Here is a 26,456-nt window from a genome sequence, read left to right as displayed (position 1 = left end):
TAGTTAAATGTCGCCGATCAGTGCTATCGTTTTGGTATATTTGTTCAAATTTAAATTACATATCTAATAAACCATTTTTTTTATTCAATGAATAATTTATAAGATTCAAAAGTACCTTTGCTGGCTAGTAATCAAAGTACTATTGGTATCTTGATTCAAACCACACAAGTCAGTCCCCAATATTAGCAACATATAAGCGCTTCAGTTGCATGACTATTGGTTAATTTAGTCATAGTTAGGTAGGGCGCAGATGGCTTGGTAAAGCAAAGCACATTGGCCAGAATCCAATGGTTCTAGTCCTGTCCGGGATCATATTTTTTCTAATAGTTATGTTTCTGAAGTATTTTCAAATTATGTATACATATCTTTAATTTACAGTTTCAGATATTTTTTTACGTACCTACAACAATCACACTTTCTATTATTTTGAAGGTTCCGGATATATTATATTTTATTTTTCACTAAATCAGCATGTGTTTTAAAACTAAAATATATAACATTACACCCATCTTACACCACTCAATATGGTTGTAGTCAAAACACAGGGACGTGGTTTATACTATAATTTTTATATTCATTTAAAATTGTTCATTAAACCAGTTCATTATATTCACAAAGAACAGAATCTAATCAATCTGAAATCGGATAAGAAACTTTAAAAATTATAATTGGTTTATTTACTCATGTGAATTTTCTTTTAATATTCATGATGCAACTATTGACTAAATACAGTAAAACCTCGTTAATACGAATTCCATGAGACCGAAAATCGAAAAAAAATTCGAATTACGAATTATGGAATGTATGGGGGGAAAATATTAAAATTTTGAATTTTTTTTTTTTTTTTGATTTTCATTAATATCGTTTACGATCATAGATGTGCATACCAAATTTCTGATTCTGTGTGTGTTAATGGGTCATAAAATGTCAGGATAATTTTTATTACCTTCTTAAAATAAGTAATTTATGATGTTTTAAAAAAAGTGACTGGCTCATGAAATAGTGTACTTTTTTTACGATTTATTGAATATTTTTATGTCAGGACTCTGAAATAATTTCGAATTACAAAATTCGAATTAAAGGTATTGTTTTATATGAAAATAATGTTCAAGGGACTTTTTTTTCGCGAAAATTTCGAATTATCCGTGTTCTTATTAACGAGGTTTTACTGTAGGTATTATTTTTATCATTTACAATTATGTAACAGTACTGAGTACAGCATTGTGCCTATTAATTATGTTTTCAGTTGGAATTGTGTGTTCGGATACTGAACGAGATTTTAACATTATTGTTTCGCAATGACATTGGCTCTACTGACGAAGAGTTCAACCATTTGACTCTTTGTCTGTTGAGGACCATTATCCAGGCCACCATCCAAATGGATAGGGAAAATCCTCTTATGGTATGTTCTATCAAACACTCTCGAAATAAATTATTTACATGTGCCAGTCATAATAATTATGATTTGGTGTGGTGAACCTTAATTCAATAGAACCAATTTATAAATAAATGGCTTGCATGAGTTAGGAATGATAATGTCCCTAATTCATAATATGTACATTGAGTGTTTATTACATTCTGTGGTTTTCAAAAATTTCACACATCTGTAGCCAAGTAAATGTGATTGTTTATATATTTTTTTTGTGTCAGTTAAAAATGTCTATCTGAGTGAGTTGTTATACTATAATATTGACTGTGTTTAGGCAAAAGGGGGTTACCCTTGTGTTTTCGAAAAGTGCTTTTACTTAATATTCACATTGTATACAACTAAAAACACATTGTGTAAAAAGGAAGTAAGCCGCAAATGTCAAATTATTATCTAAATTCAGCTTTTAATTTAGAAAATTGACCGTCTAAATGTACATGTATTCTTTCAGTGCCTACTCGTGTCAGTGTTGCTAGAAATGTTCAGACAGATGACATTGGATCGGTACAACATCTACATCTCGATGTTCTCGAGTAGCAGTGAACTCCTGGACTTCCTCATGGAGATCCTGGTGGTGCTGAGAGACTGCGTGGAGAAGCCAGTCTTCCAGAAACATTGGGCAGATATGATCAACCTACAAAATAATATTGTACTTAATACGCTCAGGTGCATATATTATTATTTTATCAACCATATAGAAAATAATCTGAATGAGTGAATCCATCAATATAATATGAAGTTTCTGTTGAACGGTTAATTTTCAGGCTTTTGTCGAGCACCCTGACCGAGTCGTACCTCCAACCGATTGAGACGCAAGTGTGGTCCAATTGGTTCCACTTGGCTGTGGTGTTTCTGACACAGCCCTCATTGCAGTTGGAGAAGTTGTCATCCAGCAGACGACGCCGGATGACAGCACGCCACGGGGACATGAGGAGAGAGACAGCGTTCACCGTTCGAGACATGTGGTTCAAACTAGGTAATAATGAGTCACCCTACAGCCAACAAACTACCAGGTGTAAATTAGTAACAAATTATAGGAGTAAAATCAAACTAAGCTATTATTTAAGAGAATACTTTATTGAAGCACAAAAAATCTTAGCATTATCATAGCACTTTTTTTATAGCAAATGATATAATGAATAAATTAAAATACAATTTTTTTGAAAGAGAAGTTGCCGTCAAGACAAGATTTCTTGATGAATAATCGGAAAAGGCCAATCTCGAATCTCGAGCAATTAATTTTCTGAAAGTTTGACAATCAACTACACATTGTTAACATTAATTATTGACATCATTTACTTTGATGTTTGATAGAAATATTCTAGCGTGTGGATTTTTGCATGCATTTGATTGTAAATATAATAGTAAAATTACTAAAACATGGCACTGCACGGTGCAGGTGCATATGACGCTGAGTTAAATGACTACTGTGATCCATATACCTTCTTTCAGTATGTAGGAGCGAGACCGCCGAGTGACCCTTTGTTTATACTCAGCTGTCTGGCTCTTGTAGAAATATCTGAAAGTAAAATGTGTCAATGATGAATCATCAAACCTATATAGTTATTAATTTATCTGTTATTTTTATTACAGAGGATAATAAAATTCGGTTTCTACCAGCCCTTGTGGGACCGTTCCTCGAGATGAGTCTGTTACCAGAAGTGGAACTCCGCAAGGCTACCATTCCCCTCTTCTTTGACATGATGCTCTGCGAATTTAACAATTCAATCGAGCTGTTTCAGGATCATAGCCGGGGGAATTTCAATGAGTTTGAAAATGAGATGATCTTCAAGCTAGATGTCTTGGTTGAAGGTATGAATATTTAAATCAACATGACGTTAATTAAGTATTATTTACAATATATAAAAGAATATAAAGATATTAACGATGTTAGATAAAACAATCTTTATATTGACAAAAACTAAATATATGAAATGGAAGCTGAAAAATAGGTTACTAAAGAAAAATAGACTTGAATGGTTGTAAAGAGAGAATCGTATGAAAATAACCGTCTGCCGATAGTAGTCTTCTTTTTCTGGTTGATTTTTCACTAATCAACTCTTCAGTTTCGTCTGCCTCAGAGGGACTTTGTCAACTACATAGTCAGCTTAATACTGAAATTGAAAAGTGAAATAAGTGCTAAAAAATTGTATTTTATTTAAATTAATAATATAATGCTTTTCCACCATGAAATTGATAGTTACAGACCTACAAACTTATGTAGAATGGCCAAAAATGGAACTATGAACTATCATAGGACGCCATTTAGAAAATTTCATTCGAATCTCAGATTTTGTCCAGTTACGAGTCTTGATTGGGTAGTTTTCGACAGTGACTGCCCCATCCCATTCTTCAGATAAGTTTGTAGGTCTGTAACACCTTATAAGAATGAAAAAAAATATGGTGTTTTATTAATTACTATGTATACATACATTGCCCTTTTTGAACACAAAACATGATCGACTTGTATCGAAACAAAATATCTACATCATTATCTATAGCTATTACTTGCTTGTGAAAGGATAGACAGTGTCAATTTTATTATTATACACAGATAGGCAGCAAAATACACCAAAGCAACTAATAGGTATTTAGTATAATTATGCCATACATGCGAAATTTCAAAACAGCTACATACGTATATAGTTCACATTCACTGCTGATCAGTTAATTACTAATTAATGACCACATTTAATTATCATGCTAATCGTATCTGATGGCAACACGTCAGCGCTAAAGGAGTTAATATATCTGTGACTATCGAATCAACCACACGGAAAATGTTGTTATAAATTTATAAGATTCTGTAGTTATATTCCAAACTTTTTTGGATAAGAGATTAATATGTAATCCAAGATTTGTCTAGTTGCTATTTCTCAAAATCAAAACAAATTCATACAAAAAACAAAATTCATTAAAAACATGTGATATATAAATGTAGTTCTCCATAACTCGAAAACTAATCCTGGAAATGTTCTGAAACGTAATGGAATCCTTAAAGATCTAATAAATATTAATCATAACTGTTGCAACTTGAAGGGTATAATTTTGTTTTGTGGTTTCACAGCAATATAACACAGTGTTCTTCAACCTTTTAACACCCTCGGCTCGGTGAACATAGGAGATATATTTCGCGGACCGGTATCAGCCTGAAATAGTAACCATTATAGATAGAATTTTATTTGTTAAACATTATGTTAAAAAATTACAACTGTGAAGCACTGCATTAACATCCATTCGATTTCTCTGTTTGGTTTTTATTACTGACATAGATGAAAAAGTCTTTTCACACAATTAGGTAGTCGAAAAAATGACCAATAACTCAGATATGGAAAGTATTTATCGAGGGATATTCAAAATTGAGACAACGATTGCATTTTATGTCTGGACATCAGAGTGACATCAAAAGATAGCTCGATCAGCTTTTCTTTCTCACGGGGATCAAGTGCGCATGCGTTCCAAAAAGGGATTATTAATCCAGAGGTTAGAGGTCCACCTTTACGTAGTTCATAATTTTCAGAGAAATGTAGATTAAAGTTTTTAGCTAACGCTTTTAAATGTTGGCTTATGATGTTGAATATAACTTTCTGGTTGATATCAGCAGCATTCAAAAATTCTTCCAGCATTTCATCTAGTACGAATTCCCCGAATTGTGTAGCGATATAGTCGGTTGATAGCATGGTGAAAGCTTTCGCGGACCGGTAATAAATTCTTGCGGACCGACGCCGGTCCATGGACCACCGGTTGAAGAACACTGATATAACATATGTAATTAGAATTGAACTGTGCAAATAGATATATAAAACAATGTAAATTACACACAGTGCAAAGATTATCTTAACACATTGACTGCTGACTAAATAATTACTAATTAATTACCACATTTAAATAGTTTGCTAATTATATATAATGGCCACCTGATCGTTACGTCCTTCTTTAGCGTCCAATGTATTAAAGAGGATTGGACTCTAGGTCAAAATATGCATTAAAACAAAATTTGAGCCAGAATATTTATGAGGCAGACATTGTATCATTCGTCCATTTATGTACAATAGAACCTCGTTAATAAGAACACGGCAAAATTCGCCGTAATTCGAAAATTTTTGTGAAAAAAAAGACCCTTGAACATTATTTTCATATAAAACCATACCTTTAATTCAAATTTCGTAATTCGAAATTATTTCAGTCCTGGCATATAAAAATATTCAATAAATCGTAATAAAGTACACTATTTCATGAACAGTCATTGAAAATTGTGACAGACTTTTCGTAAAACATCATAAATTACTTATTTTAAGAAGGTAATAAAAATAATCCTGATATTTTATGACCCATTAACACACACGGCACCGGAAATTTGGTAGCCCCATCTATGATCGTAAACAATATTGATGAAAATCAAAAAAAAAAAAAAATTTTAATTTTAATATTTTTCCCCCATACATTTCATAATTCGTAATTCGATTTTTTTTCAATTTTCGGTCCCATGGAATTCGTATTAACCCATTGCAGACAGATTTAATTTTTCAGGATCATTTAAAAAGGCACACTGGTTACTAAAATTGATATAACTCATGTATTATTCATTAAATTCAGATAAATCTTTTAAATATTTGTAGGTTTTGAATTTTTCTATTAAGTATTTACATTTTAAGTAAACTTTGTGTATAAGTGGAATGAAAAAAACATGTCAAATATAGTTTTTTGGGTTTTTTTTAGCCTTTTTTTATACAAAACGACATATATATAAAATCCATGATAGAAGTGAATAATGAAATGAAGATATACTAAAACTCGAGCTAAATATAATACTCTTCAAGATATTTAGAAGATGGAGGGTCATTTTATGTTTATTACTGTCTCAAACACCTCATACCTAGCGAACTGATCATTATTTTGACAAATTTAAATAAAAATAGATTTTATAAATCAAATATTTCTTAAAAAATATATTGAACCGTATATAACTAACATCATAAAATGATAGCTACATATATTATTAAGTAATTTCAGCTTTAAAAAAAATCAAAATATGATTAAAAAAAAATATTTTCATCATGTCCTGCACCCTGTAACACCGGCGCGAACGATAGGGCGCGATGGGTTAACGAGGTTTTACTGTATCAATGTTTTATGTGTAGACAGGTTTTTAAATTCGATATTATTTTCAGGTGGCAGTGGGGATGCGCAGTGGAGTGAGTTGTTTGTGAATATGGTTGGAGATAAATGTGCAGACGACTGCATTTTATCAGAGAAGGGAGGTAAGTTTGTCTCCACCGTCGGTAGGCTGTTGGATATTCTTCTGCAGTACAGGGATCTGCACGACCATTCCAGTCTTCATTACAGAATGCAGGCTACTACTACACTTTTGGTGAGGATCCTGGATTGTTTTCCTTTATAAATAATTATTTTTCTGAGTACAAAATATTAAGGGCGCGGATGTGTATAACGCTTGAAAATTAAGATTTTGTTACCTATACTTGTCAATACTGTGAGGTCATACACCCTATAGTAATCTCTCAAATTTATGACTCCCAACAATCACAATTACGTATAAATATTAAGACTAGTTAATAACATGTACAAATCACATCTCCACTAATTAAGAACCGGTGTGCCGTGTAAAGGTCGAAAATTACTAATTGGGGTATTTTTGAGAGCTATGTCTGAATAATCTATGGACTTTGTAGGAAAGATGTATGTGTCATAATGATACCCTGTCTTTTCTCATTGCAGAAATCAAAATTTCATCATATAAAATATATTAATACCTACTATAAAAGAGTAGAATTATGAACATTGTCGTTTTAAGATTGGAAATAAAGCCATGTCACTTGGCATCATAATGACATATTATGTATGTCTTCTACAAATTATTCAGGCTTAACTTTAACCTTTAAATGGCACCATGGCCCGTGGCCCTTAATTGATTATTCTGCAACTTTATTAATTTTTTCTGTGGTTTATGATAAGTACAAAGAGTAGTCATAGGTCATTGCCCCTCAAGCTTGCAAATTTTTGTTTTTATATAATAAATAAATATATATAAAATAATAATATTATTATTATTCACACTGTGGACCGGGCACTTGTACAATGGTATGTTTCCAAATTTTAAATATTTGGGCATGTTAGGTATGTATGGACAATTAAACATACTACAGTAAAACCTCGTTAATAAGAACACGGATAATTCGAAATTTTCGCAAATAAAAGTCCCTTGAACATTATTTTCATATAAAACCATACCTATAATTCGAATTTTGTAATTCGAAATGATTTCAGAGTCCTGGCATACAAAAATATTCAATAAATCGTAATAAAGTACACTATTTCATGAGCCAGTCACTTTTCTTAAAACATCATAAATTACTTATTTTAAGAAGGTAATATAAATAATCTTGACATTTTATAACCCATTAACACACACAAAATGAGAAATTTCGTAGGCACATCTATAATCGTAAACAAAATTAATGAAAATAAAAAAAAAATTCAAAATTTTTATATTTTCCCCCATACATTTTCATATTTTGTAATTCGAATTTTTTTTCGATTTTCGGTCCCATGGAATTCGTATTAACGAGGCTTTACTGTAGTTAAGTTGTATACAATTAAGCATTTTTATAAAGTTATGAGCCAGAGATTGTCCTTATTAAGGCGGTATCTACCCATATACTAATATTTTATTTGTTCAATATAGGGTTTCTACTCAGAAATAAAACGGCCTGAGATGTACATCAGATATGTGAACAAGCTATGCGACCTTCATTTGGATTGCGAGGACTGGACGGAAGCAGGTCTGACGTTGCACCTGCACGCTGCCATACTGCACTGGTCCAACGCCCCACTAAGCGCGTTGCTTAACAGTCATAAATATCCTCATTGCCAGACCCATAGGGATTTGAAAGAGGCACTCTGTTATGATATCATCAATTACCTTGAGAAAGGACAGGCAAGTGTTTGATAATATTGAATTCTCATTGATAGTTACAGTTCTGGTAGCTTATTTAAAAACCGATATAAAATAAAATACTAAGATCCATCACTGTATAGTGTGACATATTTAGGACAGATTGTGGTGGTGGTATTGGAGCATTTTATTTTCCAAATAGCCATTCTTCCTAACACTTCATCTCCTGTAAAATGTGAGACGGCTCCACCTTTCCGGTGACACATCTTTGTTCTTTCCTGATATTAAATAGCGAGTAGAGGTTCACCGCTTTGACTCTGGACCATTACACAGTCAATTTTGACTGGACATAGTGGTTTCGCTAACAGGCTCTATGAGCTTAGACTTGTCACCTGTCCAACATGTCGATATGTTAGACAAATACAGTATGCAACCCACATCCCAAAATATCCTGAAATGTGTACTTGAAAAGCAAAAGTTGCTCATGCCGGTCCAACTATTTGTTGGGGCCATCAGCCCATCCGACCTGGTCACCACAAAGGCCAATTTTAGAGCATTTATAAAATTGCAGCATCACACTGCTAACGTGAAGATCTTTTCACTTGGATGGTTCGGTAATTTTATATAAGCTTTCATTACTTATTACCGTTTTTAATTTTACCTCTCTGCGTAGGACTCTTAACGTACAGTCGTGTAAATTCAGTCAAAGCACACTTTGGTGTGTGGTAACTCCAGTCTTGTGTAACTGTTCTGTCATAAAAAATTGCTGCTGCTTCACATAAAGTGTAGGGTCCCATATGCCCAAAAGTTTGCGGCATTTTACGGCGAGCGGGAAGGTCTTTTCTCTTCGAGAATTGACCGTAATACATTATATGGAAGTAGGGATCACGCACAATCTAGTGCACGCCAACCAAGGTCTTGGGAAGTTGCTCCTGCGACACTTTCGGCACAAATTTGAAAAGTGCCTATCATTCGTTACGCCACGGTATACGCCTGCATAACGGGTGTGGAGACGTGGCGGGTGGTGGAGGGAAAAGCAAGTCCCATGATATGCCAGATTAAGACTGGCTGTGGTGCGGAATGCTTTAGTTTAGTGGGGCATTGACTTAAATGTATCTGTACTATTTTAATATTATATTATGCTTTTAATGAAATGAATGGCTTATAAACATCCTGCACTGAGTGACAATATGCAGAAGATATGGTCGTTGAGCCTCAGGGATTTACATTAAAGACTAATTTTGATTCAAATAATAATCCTGGTATTATAACTAAACTTGGTGTACCTTTTACAATAAGATATGTGTATGACATTTTGTCTATTTCAGATGTGGGAGTTAGCCGTCGGTACTTGCAAAGAAATGGCGACACAATACGAAGAAGAGGTATTCGATTATGATCATTTGTCTGAACTCTACGAAACAATGGGCAAACTTTACAAAGCCATTGTGAAACAGGACCGACCGCAGCCTGAATACTTCAGAGTCGGATATTATGGAAAGGGGTTCCCAGAGTTTTTACAAAACAAAGTAAGCCTTTCTCATATAATTATTTTTCATTGGCTTTTCAATTCGATGTTAATCATGGCCTCAATTTTTTTTTTACAAGAAATGGTGTATAGTCATTTGTTTAACCTATTACATCCATGCTCTGAATCCAAATACACATTAAAAAAACATGTGAATGTGTTATGTATATTAAATGCTATTTGCTTATAATATACTATAGCACATATCAGTTTTAATATAAAGGTACCACAATTATTTATGGTTGTTTCTTTATTTTTCCCACTTAAGGTGTTTGTATATCGAGGGAAAGAGTATGAGCGTCTGCAAGATTTTTGCTCTCGAACTTTGAATGGTTTACCAAATGCCGAACTTATGACTACTCTTACTCCGCCTGGTGATGATATCAAGAATTCCAATCAACAATGTATCCTTTTATATTACTGTAATTATGTATGAAAAAGATCGTAAAAGAGTCTGTTACCTAAATTTAAGCACATATTACAATAAAACCCCATTAATACGAACACATTTATGGCGTCCCAGCTCAAGTATGTCCGTAGCATGCCTCAGGACTGTCAACGACACATTCATAAGTTGTCCCGCATTGTAACGCGAACGTTCATAAATTAACACTTTTGACATCCGTTTATTTGAGTTGATAAAATGAAGATGTTAATTTATGCTTGTACATTGCAACGCAGGGCAACTTTGTATGACGGTGTATTATGTATGTGTTTTGCTGCACAGTTTATTCGAAATTCGCTGTAAATGGAAATACAGTTAAAAATCGTTAATTTGAAATCGACAGGACAGAAAATTTTAATTTTGATAAACTTTTTTTTTCAAGTTTTACTGTTTTGCAGTACATTTTGTATTTCGCAATTGGTTTTTTTTTTTTCGATTTTGGTTTTCGAAACTGGTTTTATTATAGTTGTATTAATTTATTGTGCTAGAGGTAAACGTATAGGCATCTATTGTTTTCCTTACATTGAAACTGTTGAAACAGATGTCCAAGTTAATGCCGTTGAACCGTTGATGAGCGATTCAAATGAAAGGATGTCAGGGAAACCAATCAGCGAGCGAATTCTCAAATACCACCAACATAACAACGTCACCAAATTCAGATTCTCCAGACCGTTCCATAGAAAAGGTAATTATAATTTTGTTGCTAACACTACGCTGCACAGTATCATTTTAAATTTGTCTGGATAATTTAAATAAAAACAGGCTTTTTCTGCCTGATCTTCGTAACCTGAAATCTTTCACTATATTCTTTATCCTACAGTAAAAGTTATCAAAACACGGTCTGAATCGAATTCCGCCTGCAGACTGGGACAACATATAATTAAATAAGGTAGCATTCAAATGCTAATTATGCCCTCTCAACTCGTCAAATAAACCTTTCTTTAGGATGTCATCACTTGGAATGAGACATTTGAAGTTTCGTTCAACTGATCTTTACATTACCCCCCAGGGATATTAGTATCTTTATTATATTTTGCCATTGCAGTGATAACTGTCGTATTTATCAATATTATATTTGTCAACCGATCAGGTCTCTATCAATTATCCATCGAATATCTTCTCTCAAATTGTAAACTGAACTTATGCGTTTCCTTTTTTAGACGAAGCTATGGAGATTGCAGAAGGCAAGAGTCAAAATGAATTTAGTACAATGTGGCTGGAAAGGACTGAGTTGGAAATCCGTGAAAAGTTACCAGGTTTGATTTTTATAATTTGGTACAAACAAGAATTTTTTTGTGAGAATTTATTGAATACAGGCGGCCCTCAACTTTCGCATGTAATTGGTTCCTGAAAATGTGTTCAATAGTAGAGGAATGTAAATAAAACATCAAAAAGTGTAATAAAGTTAACAAGGCGTATGAGCAATCAGGTGATTTCTTTATAAACTTGTCAAGAGATAGTTGAATACCACTCTTCTTTTGTATTCGAGAAGATGACAGGGAGCGGAGGAGAGAGGAGCGACTGCATGGAAGCGCACAGTTTTTGCATTATCAACAAAACTCTAAATTTTAAGAAATGTATGAAATAGCGAACTGTGCAAAAGTAGAACTTTTGAAAGTTGAGGGCCGCCTGTATTTAATTGGAAGCCATCAACTTTAAATTTTGCTACCGTGGATTCTATTCCCTATCTTTCATTCATGATTGTTACATCATTTAAGAATGGAACAATGAACTATCGTAGAATAAATAATTGTGAAATGCCTCAAGATTCACTCGGCTTGATGTTGTCATACATGGAAAGTTGTTAATATGTATCTTGTTTATTCTTTTTGAGGTATACTTCGCTGGTCGATTGTATCAAAGAGTGTGACTCACGAAATGTCTCCGCTTCAAGTGGCAGTGGAGACCATGCGCGAGGCCAATAAAGTTCTTAAATCGTTAGTCATTGAACATCGGGCCGATCCCAAATTGCCGCTGGATCCGTTGACAAGAAAATTGAACGGTATATTTTACTTCTATATTATTATAGTTTAACGATACGTAACTACAAAACTTCCACTGATGGAGATGCCATGTTCTATCACTGTTAACTTTGCAATAGTGTCCCGAATACGGTGGCGTATTTTCAGATTCGATGGTGGTTACCAAATTGGTCATCCAGATAACTCACAATAAATGCAGTCTAATAATGGTACCATAGATTATTATATATTTTATGGTTTTGGCAGTGTAAATAATAAACAAAGTATAATAAAATGTCTGTCGTAACAAACTTACTGATGTAATTTTGTATGAGTGATTTGTTTCATAGTGTTTCTGTCTCCTGTGGTGATGGCAATCGCTGCCAAATGAATGAATGGAACTACGCAATTATAATAATTTAAATTTGAAATTATATATACGGTCCCGAGTATATAATTAAGTTCTTTCGATACGAATGATGAAAATTGAATTCAGATCCTAATTGATGAATTCATATGGAATAGTAAAAAACTTTCATTAAATACAGTTTAATCACTATTTTGTGTATTTTTAGACTATGTTCACTCATTATTTCATTATGATTGTTTTTGCCTTCAGGTATGGTAGATGCAGCTGTAATGGGCGGCACAGCTAATTATGAGAAAGCATTCTTCGTTGATGAATATATGAAAGCCCATCCTGATCACAAAAACCTAATCAACACACTTAAGGACCTGATTGCTTCACAAATACCGCTTCTAGAATTCGGTGAGAATACAGTCGAACTTGGTTATTACGAGGAAGATGGGACCGACTGAATTTGCTTGTTATAAGCATTACTTGTTATATCGTTATTTAAAACATTTTTCGCGCCACATTCTATTTAAGCATAGAACACAAAATATCTGAAAACCATCGTAAAAATCCCCGAAACAAGCATGGCATTATAAACTACAAAAGAAGTTGTTTATTGTAATTAAGTGCTGAGCCACCGGCGCTGGTAGGTACCTACTGACTTCACAAAGCTTAGATTTTTTACATGCAATTTCAACCATATGCGTGGATACTTTTTCAATGTTATCGGCGAAAACACCAAGTAGGTACCTACTTAGACACTTAATTAGTGTCATAAACGTAATTCGATCTCGGCGGCTTCGGTCTAGTTAACTGCGCGGTCGGATTTTATTGCTTAGGGTCAAAAATGTTGTTTTTAAACGATCGACACATTAACAGTTTTGCTCGGTATGGGTATACCTTTCGGGTGAGAAGTAGCTCATTATAAAAGCGAATAAAATAAATGTAAGTATGGAAAAAATCATAAACTAAAATGTCAACGAATGTTTCTTCATTATCGCACATCTGAGATCTCGCTATTTCCGTGATCGTAATAACCAAGTTCGTCGAACTTATAAATAATTAAATTATTTATGATTATTTAGTATATAAGCAGTAATGAAATCTAATCTTTTTGATGTCTAAACGTGAAACACAGATCATTAAAAACCACATTAGAATTTATGTTTTTCTGTATTTGAAAGGTATTGACGTTCATCGAGTGCGAATTTCATCTGAGATTGCTCCACTCCACCAAAGGATTGTTGAATGCTTTGAAAAAATGAAACAACATGTGCACGAAAATTATGGAAAGAAGGTAAAATTATAATTCTACATAATGTAACGTAAGTAATTTATAACAACCCTGGCTAACGGATTCACACTGGATATAATATGTAGAACAGGCATATCGAACTTCAAATAGGCAACAATCTACTATCCAGTATCAAAACCGGCAGTAGGACACTGATTATCATTCTTCACTTTGAACAAACTTATTATATTTGACTGAGCTTATGGTAAAAATAATAAAAAATGATAATGCTTCCCCAATACCTGAAAAGTTTGTTTATGAATAGATATCAATTTGAAAATTGACGTCTGCAGACGAAAATGCAGATTCACAAAAATAAGTTCAACCAAAGCATGAGTGTAGAATTTCACAGCATCTTTTCAAATTTGGAGTTAATATCCCATTTTCAAGAGATAGTTTGGTCAATGCGATGCTATTTCTTTAATGTCAAAATCAGATTTGAATGGAAATGGAATGTATCTATTCTAAAAAGTTGACCGATCCTCTTGCTTATTCATACTTGTGTTTTTTCTTCAGAGTTGTGACTTGGAAAAAGAAGTTTCTATTGTTACAATGCGACGCCAACGTAAAAGCATGAACGAGAGAGGGATGAGTTTTAACGGATCTATTTTCAACAATAGACTCTCAACGACATCTGCCCAATCTAATCCAACCAACGAGTAAGTGCCACTATTTATTTTTACCAACAGTTTTAGTCTACAGCAATTTGTTCTTTAATGAATTCTTTTTATGCATCACTACTGAATTCTTTATTATTTGTAATGATTTTTCAGGTCATCAGCGGGAGGGAGACAAACTTCTTTGCGAGCATTAACAGCGCAATTCAATAGGCAAGTTCATAGGTAACATGTTGTGTCTGATTCTTTCTTCATAATAACCGCTTCCTTAGTCAAAATAACATCTCTGCAGCAGAACATTCAGGTAAAATTAATTATTACCATTTTTACTAGGCCGACACAACATTATTACAGGTGGTTTTATTACATTTTTGATTATCGGTTGCTTTTACAAACATGTTTGACTTTAAATTGGTACGTAAATGTAACGAACATACATTTTTGTATCAAATATTTTGTTGTTATAATTTCAGTTTTATAAACCTCCACTGTGGGGCAGAGACTAGGGCACTAATCTTTTTTCACTGTTTGCGGGGGTTCAAATCCTGTGGCTGAGTCAACTTAACATTTTTTTTAAATTAATTTGTGTATTTGTGGATCCAGGACGGGATTGAGCAAATGAATATTAACCAATCCTGTTTGTTTTTCATTCGAATCATCCTTTCTTAATTATATGTAATCTTTCACATCAATTTTATATAGTAATTTATAAAATAATAATATAACAAATAAATTATACTATACAATATCTTACTATATTAATAATTATTCCATGATATTCTGCATGTGTTTGTGTTCAAATATGATGCTTAATATTATTTTCTTGCATGTTATTGACGTGTCAAGTGATTGCTGCGCATGCCTTTATAATTTAAAAATTATTGTTTGTATTCATTATTTTTCTACCTTATAAAAGGGCAACAAATTTTAAAAACACCTCTAGGTCTTTTTTAAAAATGTAACCGATGGTAAAATGACAATGTAAAAAATGAACATATTTTGTTGGAACACACAAAACAATAAATAGTTATCACCATAATGTCACGAACACAATGAAACTATCGTCAACCGGTGGCAAACAGTCATCCAGTATTGTTACATTCAAACGTATATTTTTACACATAGATCCTAAATGTTTTTACTTCTCTTTTCAGAGGTAATTATATTAATTTGTAATATTACCTTAGTCTGAGGTACTCAAAAAAATGCTCATAAATTTTTACTGAATACATATTTACTTATTGCATCATCTTTTGAATAAAATTTTGTGTTTAAACTACAATTTCGACTAAATAAAAAAAAATCGGTGTGTGTACTTATGTAGGCGCGTTAGAAGCTATACTTTGGCGTAACAAAACAAAAACAAAACTTGCGATGAACTAGATTCTTTGACTAGCTCTTAATTATCTTGTTAAATTACACACTCAAGAAAAGGGACCTGGAAGTCACTCTGACGCTTAATAGTTTGTTTACGTAAGGAATTGCTAATGGCCGACAATAATAAATTCGCTGCCTAGGCAACGAAACAATTCTAAACTATAATACGAGGGTGGGTCAATAAGTCCTTAGAATAGCCGACAGGTGGCGCGACTAGTACTGTAAGCGGTTTGTTTTCATGCAGCGGCACTACCGATTCAGTATGCTGCGAAGTTTCAATCAGATTGGTCGGGTTGTTGTGTGTTTCTCGTACATTTAAAAAAAAAAATTGCTTGTGGAAAATGGAAAAATGGAAAATGGAGAAAATTGAGTTTGGAGCTGTTATTAAACATTTTAATATAAAAGGGTTAACAGCAAAGGAAATAAAAAATGAGTTGGATTTAGTTCACGGCATATCTGCTCCTTCACTTGCAACTATTTATAACTGGTTAAATGAATTTAAACGTGGTCGTACATCAACAAAGGATGAACCACGCTCAGGACGTCCTGTAGAGGTGACTACACCAGAAATGATCAATAAAATCCACGATATGGTGTTAAGTGACCGAAGATTAAAGTTGAGTGAGATAATTGAGGTTACAGGGATCTCAAACGGTAGCGTCATTTCTATTTTACATGACAAATTGGGCATGAAAAATATTTCTGCAAGATGGGTGCCGCGTTTGCTCACAGTCGACAATAAACGCAATAGGGTGGTGGCCTCTAAAGCCCTGTTGTCGCTCATGCAACGCAATCCGGATGAATTTTTTTGTCGCTTTCTGACTGTAGATGAAACATGGATACACCACTAAACTCCCGAGACGAAAGAACAGTCAAAGCAGTGGATTGCGAAAGGCGAACCATGTCCAAAGAAGGCGAAAACCGTAAAATCAGCTGGTAAGGTTATGGCTACTGTATTTTGGGATGCACGTGAAATTATTTTCGTTGACTATTTGGAAAAAGGAAAAACAATAACAGGGGATTATTATGCATCTTTATTCGACCAGCTAAAAAACAAAATTGAAGAAAAACGGCCTCATTTAAACAGGAAAAAAATCCTCTTTCATCAGGACAATGCCCGTGTTCACACATGTTTACGATCAATGGCTAAAATTGAAGAATTGAAGTTCGAATTGGTCGACCACCCACCGTATTCGCCAGATTTAGCCCCCAGTGACTTTTTCCTTTTCCCAAACTTAAAAAAATGGCTAAGTGGACAACGTTTTTTTTCAAATGAAGAAGTCATCGATCGGACAAATGCTTATTTTGAGGACCTTCCGAAAACTTATTTTTCTGACGGTTTAAAAAAAATTGAGAAACGTCTAACCAAGTGTATTGAGCTCCAAGGAGATTATGTTGAGAAATAAAAAAAAAATACAAAAATAAAAATTGTTTTAATGCTTTTTTCTAAGGAATTATTGACCCACCCTCGTATTATACTGTATAAACGTCACGATTGCAGTATCATATTGTGGCGTAAAGGTAGTGCGTTCGGCTGATTACCGAACAATCGGTGGTTCGAATCCAATCGAGTGCGTTTTTTTTCGTGTGAAAAAAATTAATTATGTGTTATATGTCACACGCCAAAAATAAACTGATCTGATTTCCCAAACGCAAAGCTATACTCAAAAAAAGTATAACTTCAATAACTTCAAAAATCTTTTAGCTTCATGTTAAATTCAGTTTTTTGTCTCTATTAAGTTAGTATATTTTGCCTCAGAATATGTTGAAGATTTGACATACATATCCTTACACAAATGTGTATTAGTGCAAAGTTCAAAATAGAAACAATAAAATTGCATGACATGTAGTTTTAAACCCGAGCCTCAGAAATATAATCACAATTTCTTTAGCTCATATTAATAAATTAAATCACAAGCAATGCTTAGTAATCAACACATTGAATGCCGAGTTTGATTATCTCACTAACAATTAAACAGATATGGCTTTCTGCTTACATTGAAATATCTCAAGTTTTGTGAAGTTTGTTCACAGTTTAAATATTTCTATTCATTGTGTAGGGGATCTCTGAGTAACGGTTTGTCGAGCGGCTACGCAAGTCTTGGTCTGCCAACCGCAGCGGGACTACGGTCACCTGTCACATCTCTTCTCTCATCATCGCCTGCGAAGAAGAGAGACAAAGAAAAAAGAAGAAATCGAAAGGTAATGTCAATAAAGTTATTCACAGATACACAGTACAGTCCATTGATTTACATACCATATATGATAAGCTTTTAGTTACATTCGTATAGATTTGAAGCATTCACAATTTCTGACAGTTCGTAAAGCATTTGGGGTCGTTCATTGGTCAGCGTATTGGTATTAAATATGATTATGATGCAGTTGAGGCCAAAGTAAGGGGGTTTCTAAGAACGAAGCGATGAAATCAAAAAAAATCAAACCTCATCAGTACAGCCTATTAAATAATACTTTCATCAATTATTGTTAAATATTTATTTTCCTATAGAATTATCATTTTAAGAAAAATTTATGAATCGGGTATCTGAATTGGTGCAAAATTTTATTTGATCCAGCAGGCCTATTCCAACATATCACTTAACATCAAAACAGAGCTAATTGTGGTAAATATATCACATTTATCACTTTACGTATTCTGGCAGTTAATTATGTAAAAAAGTTAACCGTATGAACTGTCAAAAGGTGATATCTTTTAACAGCCCCTCGCTTGACCGTGCTATCTTTGAAAACGAGACAGAGTATGTCAATTTTACATATTGAGAATTTGAGACACAAGATCTGACTGTTTTGCTGCAATCGCAATGACATGACTAATAAAATTGTAGCTTATCTTGATATGTCTGACGTGTCAATACAAAATTCTTGTGTTCGGCTCATTACCAACTAGATGGCGCTGCTTCGGCTTTATCCGCTTGTGTTTGGTCTTATCCGCTTCGGTTTGGCAATACGATATTTGACCGACATGTCTACCAACCTAAATTTTCGAATTATAGATGGCCGCCACTAATCATGTATTGTAAAGAATACTTTCCGTGCTAACTTGGAAGAATGAAAATAACGGAACTGTGCTAAAGTGATGACCGTTAAGAATAGATATGCAGAATGTTGATTTTTTTTTCTGGACAAATTGTAGGAGTAAGAAGTGAAATTTTTAAAGTGTACCTTCTCATACTTGTTACGCTCAGCAGAGTGAAGCATCTATAAATACCACAAGTCAGCCAACCACACCATCCGCAAGCAGCCAGTGGTACACCAGCAGTATCACTCCCTTGGCAATAGTGAACGGTTCCAAAGCCAGTTTGATAGTGAGCTCCGAACCTGTAAGTTCCAATGTCGTGTTTGAACTCAGGCAAGAGGTGTGTATGTGTTTGTTCTCGCAATATCAACAATGTTTCTGTCCTCTCAACTTTTCTCTCCACCACACCTACACACCTACAATTCTTTGCGTGTTACAGAATATTTATTTGCACTTATTGCATTAGCACGATCTACAGTGAGAATTCTGGTAACGTTTTTTTTTTAATTATCCATGGTTTCATGTCTAATCAATACATTGAAATAATCATGGTTTTAACAATAAAAGCCTAACCGAATATTCACTATTTCCTCTTGATTTAATTGAAATATGTAATTATTTTGCCAGCTGAAATGCCTCCGGACACATGCAGACTATTCTGCTACTTGTACAAATTATATACTCATGGGATTTATAAATAGATTCACAGAAGTAAAATAAAACTTATTATTTATACATATATCACAGCTTATGTTGATAATCTAAAAAAAATTAATCCATTGTCTGATATGGTCATATAATTTATCGGAATAAAGATATAAAATGGTTATGGCAAGAAGTAGATTTTTAAAATTGGGTTGATCAGATGTGTGGTAGGTCGAGATTATAAAAAAGGATGTAGACCTAATTGATTGTTGATACGCGTATGTATCTAATAAATGAATATAATATGTATTTTTTAACAGTATGCACAGTGACAAAAATGAATGCATGCTACAACTGGATAGAGGTTTTTTTTAATTTCTGTTGAAATAGTTTAAAAATATGAAACGGTCGTAATCCACTTCATAATAAATTTTTGACAGATGAGTACAATGTTCTGGATAAGTAAAACATTCATAGAAGAGTTGATTTTTAAAATACGTTACCTTTGGTTGTGATTGTTTACCTAAAAAGGTGTTATATTCTATCCAACGTTATATTAAAATATGTGAAATACCTACACTTTTCAGTTTTGCTTAGCGCAATGATATAATCAATTTTGATATGAAGTGTTGGAAAAATCAATTCTTCATAATAATTGGCAGGCATTGTATTTTTATTCAAATTCTTAGTACAATTTTTCATATCTTTAATATCAACTTTCTTTTGGTTTACTGAAACTCTAATTTCTACATTCTTTCAGCTGTTTGAATACATTTAATAATTAGCTAAAACATATTTACTCATAACCATCAACACTAACTACACACATAACTTACATGTTTATCCATATCTCCCTGCTTTTTGTAACTTTTTCTGCTTCATATTAATAATTAATTAATGGTCTACATTATTTCTTTAGTTCATGCTTGTGGGTATCCCATATATTCGTATTATAGGCAATATTTTATTGTTCAAATGGTACATACCAGCGGCGAAGGGTGGACGTAGGGTGTGGTGATACAACATAAATAGTGCACACTAAACTTTGTCAGTCGTACTTATTTGTTTTCATTGAAATGATAATATAAATTGCAGATGGTATTGGTTAGTTTTTAAAATTTCAATAAAACCCTGCCTTGACCAAACCATAATCGTAGAGATAGGCTGTGGAGATCTGACAAAAATAATGCACTTTGTCATTCACACTCATCTCACTGAACCTCAATGTTATTATTATTAACCTTACTATGAAACATTATACCATCATGTTGCTTCTCAGTACGGCTACCAAATTTAAACACAACATAGTTACATATATTCCACTAAATTAACATCACTAACTTTATATTTAATGCAAAAACAAAAAATTTCAGCAACACATGCTCAACGTTTTTAAATGAATGTAATCATTCAAACCAATATTTACCGACGTTTCTAAAAAATATTTAATTTAGCCGTATAAATTCGATCTTACTCAAACGCATATTGCAGAGATATAAGCCGAATGCTTTCTCATTGGCACTTATGGTTCGTTTTTGTTCAGGCCTTGGATAAAACCTTGCCTTATCCATACCATAATAGATGCAAGAATATTTTTTATCTAATATCTGTTATGGTTTGCTTTAAGCAAAGTTTAATTTATCCTCAATTTGAATTCATAGTTCAATGAAAATAAATAAGTATGACTGATAAAGTTTAGTGTGCACTATATATTATATCAGATCTCCACAGGCTACATCCACCCTTCGCCATTGGTACATTCTAAGCTAAGGGGACCTTATGCATAGTCATACTAATGAATAAATGGGATTGCGTATTATGCATAACTTGAAATGGAAATGTGTTTTTGGGGTATAAGTGCTATAGCCTTATTGTCACTGTCACTTTATCCCATACTACATAAGCCCACGTATATACATTAATATGACTATTTGTAGGGTCCATACATACATATTAATTTTAGATGAAAATACTAATTCCATAATTGGGTAGTAAATAAGTTTAGACTTTGTATATATTATGATGTATTGGTTTTAGACTCTGTTCATTGTCTTTACCAGAATCTCAGGATGTTTGTAACAATTTACTTTGATTCTTCGCCTTTTTTTGTGGTTGGGAACTAAAAGGGTGGTAATGCTTTAATTAGTCAAACTTTTATGCGTATGTCTTCCGCCATACTAATGATAATTTTGTTTTAAATCTGGTTTTTTATAATGCAATATTTTTTGATTAAAGCTAACCCCATCCCGACCGTTGCGTTCGGAAGTTGAAAAAGAAAAAAGACTATCACAGAGACCACAATCCTTGCAAAGCGAACCTCACTCCAATAGAAATTCCGCTGGTAAGATTTTCTTCCTTCTGTAAAAATTGGAACGCATGTTTTAAACCATTGATGTATAACCTGCCTTGCCATTTATTGCATCCCACTAACTATCTAAACTATATTGTTGTAAGATGCATTCATCTGTTAATTTTAACTTAAAGATTTTTGTCCTACAACCAATATGATAAACATATATTATATAATATATATTGTGATACTAGGGCTTTATTGTACTTTACGGGAAATGGTAGGAAACTGGACAGGTAATTCGAGGGGCAGGTAATTGATAATTGGCACTTATTTCTGTTTCTAATACAATTTATTTCAGATATCAGTGGTGACTTTTATGGTTCGTTCATCGAAATACTTAGTGGAAATCGCTATAAGTAAATAGATTTTATGAATACTAACAAATATTTCGATTTACAGCGAATTTCTATTTAACCATGTTTGCATTTAAGTGGTTTTACTCTGAGTTTTGTAGACCAGTATTGGTTAGTTATGACTTAATATTATTGAAATAACTTGTTTATATAATTTTATTCTCAATAATAAAGGTACAACGGATTCCAACATGAGTGCAGAAGACGACCCTCCGCCGCTGCCGCAGAAGACGGTGAAATCAGAACCGCCTCCTGTCCATCATCTGAATCAATCACACAGGCTATCCAGTGAGAACCGTGTGATAGTACAAGAAGATGAAAACTACTACCAGGCTGTCAATATCCAGGTCAGAAAACCGTTGAGCGCCAATGCTAGTCCTGTCACCCGAAGACAGGGCCCTTACGACACTGTCATCAAACCCATCACACCCAGGGGGTCGTTTCTCTACAGTTCCTTAAATACGGGGACCACCGTTTCGAACAGGAAAGAGAAATCCGGCTCACGACCCTACAATAAAGAGCGTGCTCCCACTCCTCCACCAAAAAAACGACAGACACCCGTGCAAACATGAATTGACATCATACTTTCTTTAAAAAAGACCAGTGATTTAGACAAGTTGAGTATTTGATCTGGCACAATGTAATATTTGTCAAAATGCATTTAAGTGGAATTGATAAAGTATGCTTCGTCTTTACAAAACAGATGAATTAATGTATTGTCAAAAGCAGCAGTATTTTGTTACAAAATAGACATGTGTAAACCTACCGTAATGCACTTTACTGAAGACTTTTTATCTTCACTCGAAAATTGAATAACTGTATTATTACTAAACACTCCAAGACTACTTGGGTATTACATTTAGCTGATAATTTTAATTACTGGTCTAAGTCATTGACCGTGTGAAAGCACTGCATGATGCTGTTTTAGTTGGCCAAATCTTATTCGATTGACGTTAAAATTCAGGAATTGAACGTATTGTCAATATTTTGCTCAATAAGATGCATCATTATTCTTTATACATAACAAATCAATAACCTAATTCCGATATCGGTAGGTGTATAGATGTATTTTTTGTAAATAAATGGCTTTGTCAATTTTGTTTGCTTGTGTTGTCTGCTTATTTGAAAATCTAAACCATTATCAATAAAAAAAATATAAACACGTAATCAATATCCAACTGAGTTTTGTTTATTTTTGAATGTGTAACAAGCTTTTGAAAATATTGAATAAATATTGTTATTTGATACTTATATAGATTTTTGTTGAAAGCATAAATTGAATATGTGATAAAAAAAAATCCCAGCTGATTTTGGAATGGGAATAATTTTTACGGTGAACACCACTTTTTAGTTAGATAATGCTGCATAATACATATCATATACTTTTCATATAAGTTCATAAAAGACAAGAATGTAGGCCCAATTTATATGTGTAATAATATTAACTTTCGTGAATCAATTTTATTTTCCTATATGATATTATACAAAAATCAATTTTGTGTTAAATCATTTTATTTATGTTACCATGTTTTTACCCAATTAATCTGCCATGACAATAACTTATGATGTATTGTTTTGTTATAATGTTTAGTCCATCTATATTTAAATCGTTGCTAGATCTATGCAATATTTTTTTTTAAAATCAAACTAGATGATAATGCTCAAAACCAAAATGAACAAATTATAATTCATTCCGATGATTATTATATTATTAAAGTGTGTTGTATTTTATAGTATTACTTAAATTATCATTTTTATCAATAAGATCATGTTATTTTAATGTTTGCAAACCATTATGTATAATTAAAAAATCACTTCTATGCAAAACTTACATAAATATAAAATTATAAACTATATAAATTGAAATAATGCTCCTTAAACTCTCTTTATGGATATATTTTCGATGGATATGCTGAAAATTGATGTCTTGAGTTTAAAGTAATAGTATATGGACATAACAGGGAACATTTTCTCTTTGCTGGACCATATTAAGTTTTCAATTAATTCTATCTTACCGAATAAAGAATAAAATTTGTTTGCAATAATTTTGTGAGTATTATTGATGATAATTTTTAAACTATACAAATTGATTCCCAAAGATATACCTATGTTAAGTACCTTGTATATAAAAACTCAGTATTTGTATGTTCTTGCTCTTCTTAATTTATTATTACTTTACTCTATTGTCATGCAAATATGTGCAGTCTTATTAATTATTTCAAAAATTCTTACTTAATCGATGATTTTAATCTATGTAATCAACATGTTTATCTTATCATTGTTAAGTATATATGAAAACATTTTTGATTGTATAATTTTAAAGCTGTATTCAATATGTATTATTCTTAATCTTACTATGCATTCTAAGCAGAAAAATAATTATTTTAATGGCATTGAAGATAGGTAGGTTGGTACTGTCAATTACACAGTGATAATTAATCACTTTTTAATAAGGTAGTATACTAGAACCACTATATCTTGGCTGCGATTCTATCTCACTGTATGTGAGGGAGTATAAACTTTAGCAATAACAGAGCTGTATACATATATACCTGAAAGTAGGGGGGAATCTGTAGTTCTGCAGATCACCACTAAGACTTCCGCAGTCGTGATATTATAACGGTTAGGCTGTAGATCCGTACATTTTTATGTCAATTTTTCAACATCTTTTATTATATACTTTTATTTTATCATTCGTAGATGATTGGGTATGGCCCAACTAAAATAAAGCAAGAATTTAATATGTCTGTCTCTAGAGGTATAATTCATAGTATTTTTTTCAGATACCTGTCTTATGGAAACTTACTTTTTTTGTATCCAATTACGGAAATATACGACATATTCATATAATTTTACCATTAGTATTACTCACTTTCAATGACTTTAGTGCCATAAATAAGATAATAAATATTCTTATTATAATATTACCAGTTGTTACAAATTAGAAAGTAGCATTCTTTGATGTTTATCATAATTATAGATTTCTTATCAGCTTAAATACAATTTAAGTATATTATAAGTATGTGTAAATCTTCGATATTTCTTACCCTGAGTGTGAAACAGCAGTAATTATTCATAACGACATTAATAATGGTAATGAAAAAAATGCCACATTATCGTGAGTTCGATAGTTTTTATAGAAAACGGAGGGGTACCGCTGAACAATAGAAATCCATATAATACTGTTGATCTAAATACAGTGCACGATAGTAACCATAACAATAATCACGTTTTCCCTTCCTAATTGCTGCACACTGAAAGAAATCGCATCTGTTCAATTGTTTCACTTTACTACTGTTTTACACTCAGGGTACGATTTATGTAACAATATTTTGCTTGCTTTATTCCATTACTTAAACTGTTAAATTATTCATATTTTATTTATTTTTACCGTCAATCATGGTGCTAGTTCAAATTTCAAGTCCTCATTTTAAAAGTAGTGCAATCAAAATACATATTGTATTAATCGATGGATGATTTTTATGTTGTCAACTGTTTTTGTATCAGATTGAATGAAGTGTTAATATTGCATTGTTAGTAGTTTGCAGTTTCATAATATCTTCACAATAAATTGTATTGTTATGAAAAAAATGCTGGTGTAAAATACTAGTGTGTAAATAGTGACTGTTCCCAAATGTGTAGCTCTTGTCTGTAGACGTAACCAATAAATACAAGTCCTAAATTAACATGGCAAATAATATTGCATTCTCAACGATACACCCATGCTAGGTTCATTCACATCAAACATTGGTGTGTGCGATTGAAACTCGTTTTTAGGCCAGTAGTATCATAATGAAATGGTTTGTATTACTATACTTAATATTTCAATAATTTTATTTTCCCTAGTAAATATTCACTGATAACAAATCTAGTTTCAAATGTATGGCCATAATTTTAAACGTATATATTTTTAGATAAATTTTTATACACTTAAATACTATTGTTACCATTTCATTTTATAAGCATTATACTTTTAAGAAAATATTTTAAAAATGGGGTGCGATTGTGTTAAAGCATACTTCATTGTCGTTTTGTGAGAGATTTTACGGCAATGTGGAACGCAAGTTGACATGCACTCATGTTTTTATTGTGAATTGTTAATTTGAAAAATAAATTTATACACTTTCAATAATTTCAATGTTGTTTTATTTATTT

General features: G+C 32.7%; 1 protein-coding gene across 19 annotated transcripts in view; it reads left to right on the top strand.

Annotated features, from left to right (window-relative positions):
- Nucleotides 1-24,100, top strand: part of mbc (dedicator of cytokinesis protein myoblast city) — a 62,104-nt gene extending 38,004 nt beyond the window's left edge. For 4 of the 19 annotated variants that reach the window (XM_085954655.1, XM_085954645.1, XM_085954653.1 and 1 more), the window contains 19 exons: nucleotides 1,247-1,402; nucleotides 1,878-2,092; nucleotides 2,191-2,402; nucleotides 3,020-3,238; nucleotides 6,598-6,797; nucleotides 8,130-8,381; nucleotides 9,668-9,868; nucleotides 10,136-10,271; nucleotides 10,854-10,997; nucleotides 11,473-11,568; nucleotides 12,147-12,314; nucleotides 12,893-13,042; nucleotides 13,813-13,925; nucleotides 14,439-14,581; nucleotides 14,696-14,764; nucleotides 17,977-18,118; nucleotides 19,120-19,290; nucleotides 21,831-21,936; nucleotides 22,476-24,100. In XM_085954655.1, coding sequence (XP_085810781.1) covers nucleotides 1,247-1,402; nucleotides 1,878-2,092; nucleotides 2,191-2,402; nucleotides 3,020-3,238; nucleotides 6,598-6,797; nucleotides 8,130-8,381; nucleotides 9,668-9,868; nucleotides 10,136-10,271; nucleotides 10,854-10,997; nucleotides 11,473-11,568; nucleotides 12,147-12,314; nucleotides 12,893-13,042; nucleotides 13,813-13,925; nucleotides 14,439-14,581; nucleotides 14,696-14,764; nucleotides 17,977-18,118; nucleotides 19,120-19,290; nucleotides 21,831-21,936; nucleotides 22,476-22,873 — 3,291 coding nt within the window. In that variant the 3' untranslated portion in view covers nucleotides 22,874-24,100. The remainder of the gene's footprint in view (nucleotides 1-1,246; nucleotides 1,403-1,877; nucleotides 2,093-2,190; nucleotides 2,403-3,019; nucleotides 3,239-6,597; nucleotides 6,798-8,129; nucleotides 8,382-9,667; nucleotides 9,869-10,135; nucleotides 10,272-10,853; nucleotides 10,998-11,472; nucleotides 11,569-12,146; nucleotides 12,315-12,892; nucleotides 13,043-13,812; nucleotides 13,926-14,438; nucleotides 14,582-14,695; nucleotides 14,765-17,976; nucleotides 18,119-19,119; nucleotides 19,291-21,830; nucleotides 21,937-22,475) is intronic. The other 15 variants (XM_085954658.1, XM_085954656.1, XM_085954646.1 and 12 more) reach the window with 9 other exon arrangements.
- Nucleotides 24,101-26,456: the final 2,356 nt, after the last annotated feature.

The sequence above is a fragment of the Rhyacophila brunnea genome, unplaced genomic scaffold, assembly GCF_057557595.1.
Source record: "Rhyacophila brunnea isolate RB1 unplaced genomic scaffold, BYU_Rbru_1.0 scaffold_4, whole genome shotgun sequence".
Classification (NCBI taxonomy): Eukaryota; Metazoa; Arthropoda; class Insecta; order Trichoptera; family Rhyacophilidae; genus Rhyacophila; species Rhyacophila brunnea.
Note: the sequence above shows the minus strand (reverse complement) of the source record. Positions and strands in the feature narration are given on the sequence as shown.